Source organism: Mesoplodon densirostris, chromosome 2 (assembly GCF_025265405.1).
Source record: "Mesoplodon densirostris isolate mMesDen1 chromosome 2, mMesDen1 primary haplotype, whole genome shotgun sequence".
Lineage (NCBI taxonomy): Eukaryota > Metazoa > Chordata > Mammalia > Artiodactyla > Ziphiidae > Mesoplodon > Mesoplodon densirostris.
Genome location: NC_082662.1, coordinates 66,291,969 through 66,307,933, shown reverse-complemented (window position 1 = coordinate 66,307,933; position 15,965 = coordinate 66,291,969). Strand labels below are relative to the sequence as shown.

The 15,965-nt window shown below is 34.3% G+C and overlaps 1 protein-coding gene across 1 annotated transcript in view; it reads right to left on the bottom strand.

Moving 5' to 3' along the window:
- The window catches only part of TNNI3K (TNNI3 interacting kinase), a 282,262-nt gene that overhangs the window by 229,778 nt on the left and 36,519 nt on the right, over positions 1 to 15,965 (bottom strand). The window contains exon 5 of the mRNA XM_060089965.1: positions 13,123 to 13,233. Within this exon, the coding sequence (XP_059945948.1) occupies positions 13,123 to 13,233 (111 nt within the window). The remainder of the gene's footprint in view (positions 1 to 13,122; positions 13,234 to 15,965) is intronic.

Genomic DNA, 15,965 nt, shown 5'->3' with positions numbered 1-15,965 from the left:
GCTTGTGATTTGGTAAGCTACTTTTCTCATAAAAGGTATCATTAGAATCTCTTCTGCATTTATTGAGAGGAGAAATGATTTTACTCATTTTGTATAATTTCTAAAATAACACTTAAATAATCATTAATTTAGTCATTCAGCAAACATTTATTAAAAATGTGTACTATATGCAAAAGCACAAAACTTGTACCTGTGAGGGCTGTAATGATTTTAACATGCAGTTCCTATGCTCAAGAAAAATATATAATAAAACAATTAAATAAAGCCATGTTTATAAAACACACAGTATTAAATGCTACAAAAAAGGTATAAAGTGTTGTGCCTGTTAAGAGCATAGAAACACCTCAAGGTAGAGGGATCTAACAGTTTCATGAAGGTGTCATTTTAGCTGAACTTTGAGGATGGGTGGGAGGGGCAAACCATAAAGAAACTGTGGTGTGATAAAAGCACAGGGCATATAAATGGGTCATTTAATTTAATTTAGAGCATGGGTTGCAAAATGAAGAATATGAGGACCCATGGCTGAAAAGGTAGGGGAGCTGGGTCATTACTTCTGGGTGTATTTTGGAGTCACCAAGGTTCTTGGTCAGAGGAGTGACTTTATCAAAGTCATGCTTTAGATAACCTGGTACTTTTTTAGTTTTTAGGATGAAGTGAACTATAAAATATTGGGGGACAGCCTTATAAGTCAGAGTACTACTACAAGAAGTACAGGAGGATGACGACAGTCCTTTACAGTTCTAGACAAAAGATTTGCATTCATAGCCCTTTGTCTTATTTAATTTGGAATTTCTTCCAAGTTTTCTGGATAGTCAATGCATACCTTTTCAGGAGGGAATTATGAGAATGATTCTTCAACTTCTGTCAGGACCTGTCCAGGTGTGGAGATCTGCAGTAATTATGGGATAGCTTAGCCCAGAAATTAGGAAGTCCATTAGTAGCCAGCTTCAGGGCACAGAAAAAAGGAAAAAGGTAGCAAGGTTAAAGATGCTACAAGGGGTTACACTTGAATTGCTTCTCAAAGTAACTCTAGAAGGCTTTATGTGCCTTTCTTAATTGATCCATGCTTAACCATAGCTACATCTGTCTGGTACTCAGTTGTGCAGGAACATGTGATGAGGCAGAGGTGCTGAGTGCCCTTAAGGGGTAACTCAGAAAAGAGATGCTGTGAGAGAGGGTAGCTGCTTAGGACCAGTCATGGGGGTTCTAGCCTCTCACTCCACCTAACCTCAGCAAATTTATAAAGGTTTCTTGGATATCCACCAAAGGGATTCATCAAGGAGAATAACTCACACAATCTTCAAAGAAGATAAAATACTTAAAGGACTCTACTCCCTAAATACCATCCCAGAAGGAAGCATTCCTGAGAGAAAGTTACCAATCTATTGGCACCCACAATCTACTTTACTGTTATCTATTTACTGTTGGATTTGAAGGTCAGGTAGAACATATTGGTCTTCCAATGTATTCCTAATTGAGGGGAAGAAGAGTAATAATTTTTTGCCCTCCTGAGACATAGGAAGCTTGGAGGCTCTGAAACTTTGGGGATGTGACTTGAGCAAGCTATAGAAATCTTGATTCAAAACTCAGTCTTCAAATACCGTAGGGAGTATGGCATGGGAAAAGAAAGTTAAGTGCAGATGCATCAAAATATATAGCTGTTTCTTATATACCTAACAGGGAAATTATTTCTGTAGCTGATAATTGTATAGTTTATATATGAATGATATATGATATATAAAGACCATTATATCTATATTTACACCTATCTATCTATCTATCTATCTATTTTTTTAATGTATGAAGGACCTAGGGTGTTGGAATCAATTCAGTATATAGAAGCACTGGCATAGAGAGGCAAATTCACAAAAAAACACTGACTGGTAACAAAGGGATTTCTAATTCAGATTGATTTGATTAGCAATAATCTTTAAATCTAATTTCTCAAGTGATGTTTCTTTCATCGTTTTCCAGGGTAGCAAGCTGATGAACATCTCATTTATATTTTTATTAGCCTATAAAGTTTTCCTGCTTATGCTTTTTATACCTTACCCCAAAAGCAATACTTAATGTTTAATAATAGCTTATAGAATCTATGGCAAAGACTTAGGTGCCAAAAAGAAAAGTGACACTTAGCTAGCATACCCTTACATCATTCTTACAATTAATACATGCTTAAAGCATTGTTTCTGAGACCATAAAATTACTGATTATGATGCATGATCTATGATTTTGTCTCAATTTCCAGACCTAAAGCCTAGACAGTAGGAGACTGCCTCCTTGCCTTTAATAAACAGTATTCTGTAACACAGGGCACATTCAGTAATTGGAACATAGAGTTTCTGGCTTCGACTTCTGAGAAAACCACTTTTGAATGCCACAGAAGATATAGTGTTCCTAAATCAAGTCTCAGTTAGTTAAGACTGTGTGTTTAGTTTCAGACTTAACGAACTTGACATGAAGCTTTCTCAGACTTTGCCATCATAGAACTGCAAATGACTATTCAGACCAAGTTTAAAGTTAATACCAATGAATAGTGATAAGAATACCTATCCATCATTAATGGATAGAGTAATATTTAAGCAATAATTTATAATGATGTGGATTGACTGGTATAGTTGGTCCTTGCCTATGCTTTTTGTACCTGAATTGTGGTAGCCCATGATGTTCATATAGGATTTGTTCCTCTGTCTGCAAAATTTGGGAGAAATCAGAGATAAGGTAACAGTGCTACATACTGTAAAATCACATAGAGTTACATACCAGAACCTCAGAGAAAGAAAGACAGACAGACAGACCCAGAGAGAGAAAGTTTCTAAACTCTTTTTACAAATCCAGCATTGATTCGAAAGCCTGACAAAGATAATTGCAATGGACTGAATGGGTCCTGAACTCTGTCAAATTCATATGTTGAAGCCCTAAACCCCAGTACCTCAGAATGTAATTGTATTCTGAGATAAGATCTTTAAAGACATAATTAAGTTACGGTGGTCCCTAATCCAATACTGGTACCCTTATAAGAAGAGGAGATTAGGACAGAGAGAGAGAGACACCAGACATCTGTACACCAATACAACCATGTGAACACGCAGCAAGAAGGCCACCTGCAAGCCAAGGAGAGAAGCTTCAGAAGAAACAAAACCTGCCTACACCTTGATCTTGAACTTTTAGCTTCCAAACTGTGAGAAAATAAATAGTTATTTAAGTCATCTAGTCTGTGGTATTTTGTTATGGAAGACCTAGCAAACTAATACAAAAACACAGAAAAGAAAACCATAGACTAACCTCACTTATGAAATATTAGCAAAACATGTTTAGTAGCAAGCTAAGAGAATAATGTGCCTTGACCAATTGTATCACTCTAGGAGTACAAAATCATTCAATGGAAGAATGACAATTGTTCTGGAAGCATCAGCCAATGCAATTAGGAGAGAGAAAAGCAAGATTTTAATTATTAGAAGGAAGCAATATTATTACCACATCTAGGAAATATAATTGTCAACAAGGAATATACAAAAGACTCACCTAAGATATCTACACGAAACAATAAGATAAATCAGTAAGTTCAATGGTTATAACATTAAAAATCAATAATCAATAAAGTTTCCTATATACAAACTACAACAAATTTAAAAAAAATACAATGTCATTTGCATTAGCAGCCAAAAGATAGAATCCCTCGGAATAAATTTTAACAAACTCACAAGGAAAATATTCTGCAGAAACTTAAATAAATGGAAAGAAACATATTGTTCTTGAATAGGAAGACCCAATATTATGGGGTTTTTAATTTTTCCTAAATTAATATATAAATTAGGATTCAACCTAGTTAGGATACTATCACACTTTTTTCCTTAGGGAAAAAAACAAATAATAAAATCAGAAACAAAATAGAACAAATAAAAAATGATAACCTACTTTGTTAGCAATTGTGTTCTAGGCAGTGCCTAAGACTTAACATATATTAAGTCACTTAATACACACACACACACACACACACAGCCAATAAGGTGGGTAATAATATAATCTGCTTTCTAAAGTTAGAAAACTGAGACCCAGAGAGGATAAATGACTTTCCCAATGGCATACAGCTAGTAAGTTGTAGATGTTTTCTGAGATTTAAATGTAGAGAGTCTGGCTTTGGAACCCATGCTTTTTACTATTGTAATCTAGTGCCCCTAAAGTTCATATAAACATTAAAAATGTAAGAATAGTCAGGAAATTCTGAAAAAAAAAAGAAGTGCCAGGGGAGAGTACCTGCACTTTTAGATATTAAAACATAACCTAAATGTACACTAACTAATAAAAGAGTTGTGCTTGCTATTAGCATTGGAATACACAGATAGACCTAAATAGAAGACAAAGGAGAAAATAAGGAGTATTCAATACATATTGTTTGACTATCTGAATAACCTTTTGGGGAGAAAAATAAAAACTGAATTCCTATTTCATTCCTTATACTAAAAGACATTCCTGATAGAATCTACATATAGTGGGGAAAACAAAATTAAAAGTACTTGAGGTAAATATTTGTGATTTCCTTTTTACACAATCTTTGAAGGACCAAGTCTTTCTAAGCAGAGGCCACAAAGCAAAATATTAAAAATCTAGTCACATAAATTTGAAAACATATATAGAAAAATGCTTGAAGAGGAAACTAATAAAATAGGCTGCAACAGATATGACAAAGCTTAAATCCTCAATGTACAAGGGTATCTTCCAAGTCAGTAAGAAAAAAAAGTTAATACAAAAATAGGCAGCCTATAGGATAAGGAATTCAAAGAATCAACAGTATATCAATTAAAAAAACCTCAATCCCTTATACTTAACAAGATTTTATTATTTATATAATTGGGAAAGGTAATAGATATTGCTATTTTATGCAAAGGAAAGCAGGTATTCATACTGTAAAAGGTAAATAAATCCACTTTTTGAAAGGCTTTTTGGAAATAATTATCAAAATATAAAATTCACATACCCTTTTGCCCAGCTACAAATATATGCATAAATAATCATGGATGTTAAAAAGATAAGTCCATTACACTCCTCCTACCACAACAGCGTTCACAAGTTAATGACATTTCCAGGGTTCAACTATGTTGTAGCATGTATAAATACTTCATTCCTTTTTATTGATGAATAAAATTCCATAGTATGGATATACCAAATTTTATTTATTCACTCATCAGCTGATATATATTTGTTTCTACTCTTTGATTATCATGAATAATAATGGTATGAACGTTCATGTACAAGTTTTCATATGTCTTGGGTATATACCTAAAGTGGAATTACTGGGTCCTATAGTAATTCTATGTTTTACTTTTTAAAGAACTGCCACACTGTTCCAAAGCAGCTGCACCATTTTATCTTCCCACCAATAATGTATGTGTGTTCCAGTTTCTCCATATCCTTACCAATCCTTGATATGATTTTTTTTATTATATTCATCTTACTGGATATGATGTGGTATATCACTGTGGTTTTGACTTGCTTTTCCCTAATGACTAATGATGGACATCTTTTCATGTGCTTCTTGGCCATTTGTATACCTTCTTTGGAGAAATGTCAGTTCAAATCCTGAGCCTATGTTTTAACTGGGTTATTTATAATTATTGTGTTGTATCTCTGTTATATTTTAAACTTTCATTTATATTAAATACTGCTCCTATAAGATTTTACATCTCAGAAAGGAAAAGAGAGGTTAATATTCATGGAGTGCCTACTATGTGTCATAGTACAAGGCATATGTTACACATAGTGAGTAGTCATTATCCTGAGCTCTAGAATAAGCCCTGAATGATGCTTCAAAAGTTATTAAAATAATTTGAATTGGGGTCAGCCAAAAGCAAAATTGTAAAACAAATGAAGGTGGTACCTCTTTCTAATTATTCATTCATATTTTCAAGCTACCTTTCTCTCAGATATCTTTAAATCTAATTTCTCCTAATACTTTTTAGGGTAGTGTTTCTTAAGTTTGAATATGTATATCAATCACCTGGGAATCTTGTTAAAGTGCTGACTTTACATAGGTCTGAGATTCTATTTTTTAACTAGTTCCCTGATGATCCTACATTGCTGGTCAGTGGATCATATTTCAATTAGCAAGGTTTGAGGGTATGAGCTGATTACTAAGATTTTAACTATAAGAGCTAACCTCAAGGATTAGGAAATTTTGCATTTTTACAGAGGTGCCCTAAAATTTATAACTGCTTCAAAATCTAAAGAGTGAGTCTATGGTAGGCAGGGTAATTGATAATCTTGAACAGCGGCCTTATCTAGCATGTAAGAGGTGGTACACCCATTCAGGAAGAGGCCCTACTTGGCCACTTTCTCTAATGGAGGTGTTCCTAGCCTGACAACTTGAACACATGCTTGTGACTACATAATGCAGGTTTAGAACCTGAAGGTTTAGTTGAAATTTTTCTTCCAGCATCAATTTATAATGAAAATAGAGGAGTAGTTGAAAAGAACTCCAGTTACACTACTGGTTGAACTGTATACATTTTGCTGTTTTGCTAAATAAAGGCATTTATAATTATAACATGATTCTGATATAAACCAACCCTGTTGAAATAAATAAACCTTGAAAATGTTATGCTAAATAAAAGAAGTCAATCACAAAAGATCACATATTTTATGATTCCATTTATATGAAATGTCTAGAATAGCCAAAACTATAGAGATGGACAGTATGTTAGTGGTTGTCTAGGTCTGAGCAGTGAAGGGTAGATGGGACTGATGGCTATTGGATATTATGTTTCCTTTTAGGGTGACAAAAATGTTCTAAAATTATAGTGATGATTACACAATTCTGTGAATTTGCTAAAAAATCCATTGAATTGTACATTTAAATGGGTGACCTACATGGCATATAAATTTTATCTCAACAAAGCTGTTTAAAAATGTAATGCAGAAATATCAGAGATAAGGCATAGAGCTTAGAAGAATGGGTTTCATATAAAGAGACACCAGAATACCTTGATGTGCTTAGTCTTTGAGACAATTCAGAACTGAGAATAGAGCACACTTCCCTGATATTTAAATTCTAAGTTTCTATCTACCACTCCCAAAGCTTAAATTCGGGTCAGGTGGACTGAGAAGTTGCTGTTTGGATTAAAAGAAGGGCAGTGTAGCATTGTGAGGGCTGGCTCTGACACCACACAGCATATAAACACCCACTCTACCAATTATTACGTCTGTCACCTTGGACAAGTTATGTAACTCCTCTCTGCCTCAGTTTTTTCTTCTGGAAAATGAGGATAAAATCTCGAATGAGGATGAAGTCAGTTTTCTGATTCCAGATGAAGTTCATAAGGGACTATTGTCTAGTCATAAACTGGAGGCATATCTGATACTTTTAAGCTATAAAACTCATGAGCACATTATCTCTTTAAAAAAGAGAGAGAGAGAGAGAGAGAGAGAGAGAGAGAAACCACATTTTATAATTCCAAGAATTCACTTGTTTGTGCCTTTGGAAAGAAAATTCAAGCCATTTTAGAAGAAATAACAGGGTCAGAAGCTTCTTGGTATACAAAACTCTCTCCTGAAACATTCAGATGATTTAGTTAAGAAGGAACTGGAACAACATCAACAACATTTCCTTGAAATCAGATATAAATTCCGAAAGAACTGGGAAGCATTTGTGAAGCAGTGCTTGAGTAAGTGCTTACAATCCAAAAATGGGATGAGGTAGGATAGAATAAATTAAACTATGAAAATAATACTATCGCCTGCACAAAGTATATATGAAACTATACCTTTCTGTGAAAAAGAAAACACTCCATAATCCCTATACATTATATATTACATCATCCCAGACATGCTTTTCTCTTTGCTATTCAGTTGCCTAAAGCTACACATAATTGATTTGTCTTCTTATAACTGCAGAAACGACTGCATGAAACACCAAAGTGTAACAGCTTTTAAAAGAGATATTCGACTAAGTATGAAGTGGGGTGTATACACTTGGGGTGTATGTATGTGTGTGCTTGTGAGGGTATGTGTGTGTATTGAATGCTCACATACATACATACCTCCATGGGTTCTTGTGCCCATTTACTAAGTGCCATATACAGTTATACTTGAATCAATTAATATTGCTTTAATTGTACATGTAGCAATATCTGGGCCTTAGATAGTAACATATTCAGTTTCTGTTTTGTTTTCTCAATACTTGTTTAGTGTCTTATGGCTGCAAGCCCTGTTTCAGCAATACATACAAGAGTCATAAGGGAGTAATTTTTTTTTTATTTACAAAACTACAGATGTGAAGTAAGAAAACCAGGTTTGAGTCCTATCCATCTCATTTATTTATTATCTGCATGGTCCTGTGAAAGTCATTTAATTTCTTCAATCCTCAGTTTCCTCACTGGTAAACTGAGTCTAAAGGTAACTATCTCACAGGCGAACCAAATGACAAATGTATGTGAATGATAAAACACTATCACATGTTAGTTAATTGTTCTCATTTCCCATGCTTGAGAGAGTATATGACTCATGTGCCCTCTGGACTCAAAGGGGGGAAGAGGGTTTAATGCCTGTTTATTGATTGCTGACAGAATCTCCGGCCTTGTGTAAAGCAGCACATGAATATGTATTGATAGATGGATAAATTAGTCAGGGAGAAGTAGTGAGACTCAGGACAACCAATATTTGCCTGCTTTTCAGAGCACAGTAAATCTAAATCTGAGTCTCAAATTGCAGTCAGCATGTCTAGGAGTTTGCAGCACATGTTCTCCTCTATTATTGAAGAAGACAGCTGCCTAGTCAATGTAAATTTTATTTTAAAATTGTTTAATAGAATTACAATTATGGGAGGACAAACACACTTGAGACACTAATGGAGGGTCTGAATTTGATATGTGTAGACAAAGAGGCCTGTCAGACTTAGCATCAGTTATTGTTTCACAGAAAAATTGGGCAATAAAGGAAAGTGATTACTGATGAAAGGAAACTCCCACTGATCCATTGCCACCATTCCTGCTAACCAAGAGTAAAAACTAGGAGTGGAATAAGCATCTAAATTTTTGGTATAGCAAATAAATACTATTATGTATATTTTACCCTATTGCACTCAACTTTTATACACCATATGATACCCAGGATCTTTATCTATTGAAACTCTCTATACCTTTAATTATTGTGAGACTATATTATCCTTGTTTCCCTCATACCACTCTGACCAATCCTTCTTTGTGTCCTCAATGGCTATTCAGTAATTCCTAAAGCCTCTGTGGGTGTTCTCTTAGGCTTAGCCCTTGGCCAAATTTCAGCTACTGTTATGGCTGCAAATATCACATATAATTTCCAAAAGCTTTCATTAAGTCCCAACTTCTCCACTGAATACTAGTTGTATATTTTTAAATGATTAACAAACATTTCCACTTGAAAATTTGTATGTGATCAGCAAATCAACGTGTCTAGAGGTAACTGGTTTTTCCTCAGAATTGAATCCTTTACCCAATCCTTTATCTTTGTATATTTAATCATCATATCATCACTCTGGAATCCACACTAAATACTGAAGTCAAAGAAATCCTCTTCAACACATTATTTATTATGTCTCCAATCATTCTCTTGCTCAAAAAGTCTCAATGGCTCCTCATTTCCTAGTGGAAAAAAATCCTATTGTCTGTAAGTGTCTTTAAGAGTGGGAACTTCTGTGTTCTATTCATCTGTTTATCTACCACACCATATAGTCTTGTGTATTGTACATCATAAACTATGATAGTTACTTATTGAATTGAATTAAACTCTTTGGACTTCCATTTTCAGTTTCTTTAGTCTGGTCCATTCCTAACATCCTACAAGGACACTTCACAATCTGTTTCATGCTATCATTCTATTCTACTCTCCCCTAAATGTACTCGACTCATTTGTCCTTCTCAGTTTTAGACATGATTCCTCTTCTTTTCTCTGTCCAGTTCTTACCACTTTTCAAAGTGCAGCCCAATTTCAAACCACCTCTCATAAATCCTTCCCTAAATCTTCTAGTCCACCTTGATCTCTATTCCCAGTGAAATACTAACACTTCTAAATTTGTGTTCTTTGCCATTCCTTGCTATGTACTGATCATATTTCTAATTATTCCAAATATCAAACCCGCTCTGACCTTTGACTCTTTCCTCTTCTATAGTTATGACTATATCGATATTTTACTTTTGAATTGCTTATATAAACTTTCTTGTGTATTTATTTTGTGTGTCCAGCTATACTATAAAGTCTTTAGGGGGAAAAACTATGCCTTATTTTCTTGTATCATTCCCATATTCTAGCACAATGTTATGGAAAAAGTAGAGGCTCAAAAATATTTGTTAAATGGATGAATGAGTGTGTGTGTGTGGGGAAATGCATTAAAAGTGGGTATTGCAATTAACAGTTGTGAAGGAAATAATCTAAATTTAAAAATTCTGTATTTTGAATAAGATGCTTTCAGGTTTTTTGGATACCATTTTCCTATATGATCTGTAACTTAATTAGCTCATTAGATAAGAGAATAAAGACTAACATATATAGCTGTTTTATGCAGTATCCATGATTGACTATAAAAGTTATTAAATGTTATACCAGAGCTAATGAAGGAAGTTGGAGAACCCATGGAGAACTGTGAGACAAGAGTAGAGATCTGTTTGGAATTATTTTGGTAAAATTTGCCCTAAGGCTGGTAGAAGCAATATAATATCTCCTTCCATACTATGATAAAGCAAAAAAAACAGTTATTTGAATAGATGAAGAGACCAAGCTCTTAACCACCTTGTTTTTGACCCTGTTATAATTCTATCACTCAAAAATGTGATTAGCTCAGTACTAGACAAAAAGGATTTTGTTTTGCAAAACATATTCTGAAAAGATGTGGCACATATATACAATAGAATATTACTCAGCCATAAAGAAACAAAATTGAGTCATTTGTAGTGAGGTGGATGGACCTAGAGACTGTCATACAAAGTGAAGTCAGTCAGAAAGAGAAGAACAAATACCATATACTAACACATATATATGGAATCTAAAAAAAAATAAAAGGTTCTGAAGAACCTAGGGGCAGGACAGGAATAAAGACACAGACATAGAGAATGGACTTGAGGACACGGGGAGGGGGAAGGGCAAGCTGGAATGAAGTGAGAGAGTGGCATGGACATATATACACTACCAAATGTAAAATAGATAGCTAGTGGGAAGCAGCCGCCTAGCACAGGGAGATCAGCTTGGTGCTTTGTGTACACCTAGAGGAATGGGATAGGGAGGGTGGGAGGGAGACACAAGAGGGAGGAGATATGGGGATATATGTATACATATAGCTGATTCACTTTGTTATACAGCAGCAACTAACACACCATTGTAAAGCAATTATACTCCAATAAAGATGTTAAAAAAATTAAAAAACTTCTGTCATTTTCCTGGAATTAAGAGGTTGAATGTGTTAGTCACTGGGACTTAATGTCTACCTCATTAATTCTTCTACCCAGACTTCATATAATTACCTTCCATTTACTTTATCACTAACCTCGATTTCTTTTTTGGAAACCATTTACATTTAAGTGATTCTAATGGGATTTTCCCTCTCCTAATAAGTAATACAAATTCATTTATATTTATAATAAATATCATAAAAAACATTTATTTTCTGGGAAATAAGATAATTTATTTTCAGGGGAATATAGTAAGGAGTGGAAATGTCAACATGAAGGAAACTATTTTGCTCCCATTGAGATATATTAATATTTTTTGAATGAAAAGCCCTTCAAATTGACACTGTTAAGAGAGATGACTCACACCTATTTTACAGGTTTTATGTATGACTTTATATGCAGCTCTATTTGTTCACAATTGTGCATGTGTGTGTAAGTGAGGAAAGTACACTTTAACTTGCAACATGACTAAATGGGAGAAATAGATAACTACTTAATAATGAAGACATAAGACTGCTCATTTATTAACTCTGTTGAGCTTGCATGTGATTACCACAATTAATAGAGTGTGAAAATCATGGAAGTTTGAGTAAAATGACCAAGATTCCAGACATGGCTTTTTTTTCTCAATGGCTTTGTAATCTGTAAAAACAATTACTGTACAGAGCCTTGGTTTTATATCTATTAAATGGCAGTGACAATAAAAACTATTTCATGAAGATCTGTTCAGTAAATTAAATAAACAATGCAAATTAAAGTGCTCTGCATATATGAAATTAATACTTCAACAATTAAGTTTAAGATAAGAGCCAGAGTCCCTCCTCTAGCCTTTAAAACACTGTAATCTTGTTTGTAACCATCACCTTGTCTCCATCACTCTGCCTCCAGCGCATATACACTAGTGACTTTGGATCACTCGTGCCCCTCCAATACACTTAGCTATTTTCTGCCCCAGGGCCTTTGCCGATACTACTATATATATTAATGATAGCTTCACTATATAGCTTATTTAAAATGGTGCCCACTTCTCCACTCTGCTTTCATTTTACCTCATTTTATTATTTTTCTTGTACTCACTAACATTATACTAACATTATATAGTATTTTTTTCCTTATTGTTTGTCTTGTTGTCTACAACTAAATTTCAAAAAATTGCCTGTTTTACTTGTTACAGTCACCTCAGTAAGTAGAATGGTATCTGGCACACAACAGATGCTTAATAAATCAAATAGTACACATGTGATTTAATTAATGAATAATTTTTCATTGAGTCCTTACCATGAATGAAACAATCTGCAAAGTGCTTTATACCGATTATCTAATTTAATCATTACAATAGGCTTATCACTATTTCTATTTTATAAATGAGGAAAACAGAGGTGTCTGAAGGTACAGTAACTTGCTTGAAGTAAATATAGCAAGTGGTAGAAACAGTTGCCTGACTCCAATACTTATGCTTTTAATCACTGCTATATAGCCTCTGTATATCCAGCCATCTTTATATTAATTGATGTTTGATTGCACTGTTACAAAATAGACTGAATTTGTTATCAAAAGAACATTTATATAGCTTAATTTGAACCCAAAAAGAAATGTGTGTGTGTTCATTAGTTAAAATTAAACCAACTCCTAGAATCTCAAAAGCCACCATTTGAAAACAAGAATCCAAAGAGGTAGGTTTGTTTTCACAGGTGGCCAAGATATGACTTACCTCCAGGTGACCAGCAATTGTAGCAATATGCAGGGCAGTGAGGCCGCCATACCCAACCTGCTGTATGTCAGCTCCACTGTGAAGCAGAGAAGTGATCAATTCTGCACTATCCTGCAAGGAAACACATCTTTAGTGTTACTTTTCTCTCAATAGCAGCTTTGAACACTGTGCAACAGGATATATTGATTCCCTGACTGTCAGCCAATTTAGGCGCTCAAAGAAAACTTAAGTGTGATTTCTGGCACAAGAGCACATGAGAAAGCAAGGAGCAGTTCTCAGATGGTTGAAATGTAGAAACAGATGACAGGCTGTTCAGTTATAATCAATCTCCTACCACTTGACCATGAAAGACAGAAAGGACATTTACCTATGGTGAGGCTCTTGCAAACTCAACTCAAACGTACATGTAGATCACGCCAGTAAATGTGCTTTCTCCAGCAACTGCACTATTGAACTGGCTGCAGTGGGCCACTTCATGGTAGTTCAGTACTTGATTTTTCTCTAACACATATGTGTCATGGATCCTATACATAATTAACGACATAATGTCATGGGCTGTATATGTAATTAATCAGTAGTGTCTTTCTTAACTTGACTTATTAAAATGTTTTCACTCAGTGAAAATGTTTGAAACATTGCTTGAGCATTTAAGTTAGAATACTTTATGCAATAACCAAAATAATCCTTACTTTCTTCACACTATTATTTGCACTGTATTTCTGTCTTTGGAGAGACATGGTGCTTTTTAATAATATTAATAGAAATTAACATTCATTGAATTTTTATTATGTAATTAACCTTTCATACCCATTAACTTATTTAAACCTGGCACATGGAGACTTCAAAAATAGTTGTTGATAAAAAATGAATTAAATATTTCTCTAAGTAATCCTATGAAAAATTACTACTATAAACCTCATTTTATAAGTCAGAACACTCAAAACAGTAATGTGGAGGGTCACAAATTCACAAAACTCCAGATCTGGAAGGGAATGCAAAGAAAGCTCTTCATGTTTAACTCTCTCCCTCAAAGTGAGAATTCAAACCACAACTTCTATAATACTTGGCCCATCAATATCTCAAGCACACCCAGTAGCAAGAAAGTCAAGTCTTCATGGGATAGGCATTGCATTTATGCATATACATAAAATTTCAAATACTGACAGTTAAGAAAATCCTCCCATTAAAAAACAAAGTTTGATTTCTTAATGCTGTCACACATAAGTGAAGGTTGAGAAGTTATAAAAATTGAAAAAAACTTTGGAAAAAACTTCAAACAACAAAATTAATGTTATAGTTTCCAAATCTTCCACTCTACACCTGCTCTAGCAAGAAAGTTAAAGATTTCATCTTCCTTTACTCTTCCATTGCCTCCCTCTGCTAAGGTTACAGACTTAACATTTTCTCCATTCTAAAACAAACAAACAAACAAAAAAAACCCAGCATTTTTTCCACTGAGGTAAACTAATTTTATCTATATCCTTTCTGTCTCCAAAAATTGACTGATTTAGGAGCTTAGCCCTAAACTATTTTCTCATTCTAATTGCCACCTTTGGTAATTCTTATACAATCTGATAACTTCATTTTTGGTCCTGACTTCTCTGTTAAGTCTAAATTCCATATATCCTGCCTTCCAATGACATCTCAAATTAAAAATTCAAAAGTGCTCTTGTGAATACCATTCATAATTTTCCAAGTGTGACCTATCATCTCCTAGCATTCCTTATTCACATTAATGGCACTTTCTTATTCCAAATGACCTTGAGTCACTTCAACTCAATCAGTTTCAGAATTCTGCTGGTTTTGACTCACTAGTACCTCTCACATTTCTTCTTATTTCCAACATCACCCTCCATAGCCTCCTGAGTGGTCCCCTTGACTAAGACTTTTTTCGTTGCAGTCCATCATCTACACTATTAGCAGATAAATTTTCTTACATACAGTTTTGACCACATCATTCTCCTTTTCAATAAACCTTTCATACACTCAACAAATACTTCTTGAATATATAAATATGCTCACAACATATGTGTTGAAACAATGTTTGAGCAGTGGGAACACTGAGGTGAGTGAGATAGTTAAATCTCTGCTTTCATGGAGCTTATATTTTTACTGTGTATATATGTCAGAGGAGACAGAGAAAATAAACAAATAAAAAATATTATATACAGTGTCATAAAGTACCAATGGCTACAAGAGGAAAGAGGCAAATGATAAAATGGTTACTTTAACTTGAGTAGTCAGGGAAAGTTTCACTGAGGAGGTAAACTTTGAGATAAATGGTAAATTCCAAATAGGGGAAATCTAAGTCACAGTTTCGAGGATGGCCATTAAATGACAGGGAGTAGCTAGTGCAACAGTCCTAAGATGGAAGTAAGCTTAGTCTAAGACCAGTGTTGAGTATAAGTTTAAGAAATAAAAGAAGGAAAAAGTATTATGCAAGATAAGGTCAAAGACATCTGATCTTGTAGGACTTTGCAGGCCACTGTATTAGGTATTCAAATTTTTTCCAAGAGCAATAAATAGCAGTAGAATGACATGACACAGAGATAGGGAAGAACAGGAAAAGGTAGTTTCTGAGGCAGAAATAAAATGTTTTGTTTTTCACATGTTAAATTTGGTATGTTTACAATGCAGGGTTAAGATTGTGGGTACTAGAATTAGCCTCCCTAGTTAGAATACCAGTACTGCTAATGACTATGTAATCTAAGGCAAGTTATGTAACACATTTACACTAATTTCCTTGGTTATAAAAAAAGGGGACAATAATTGTATGCACCTGATTTGATACACATATAAACTGTATATCCACAATTGATGTGATAATGCATATACACTAAAGC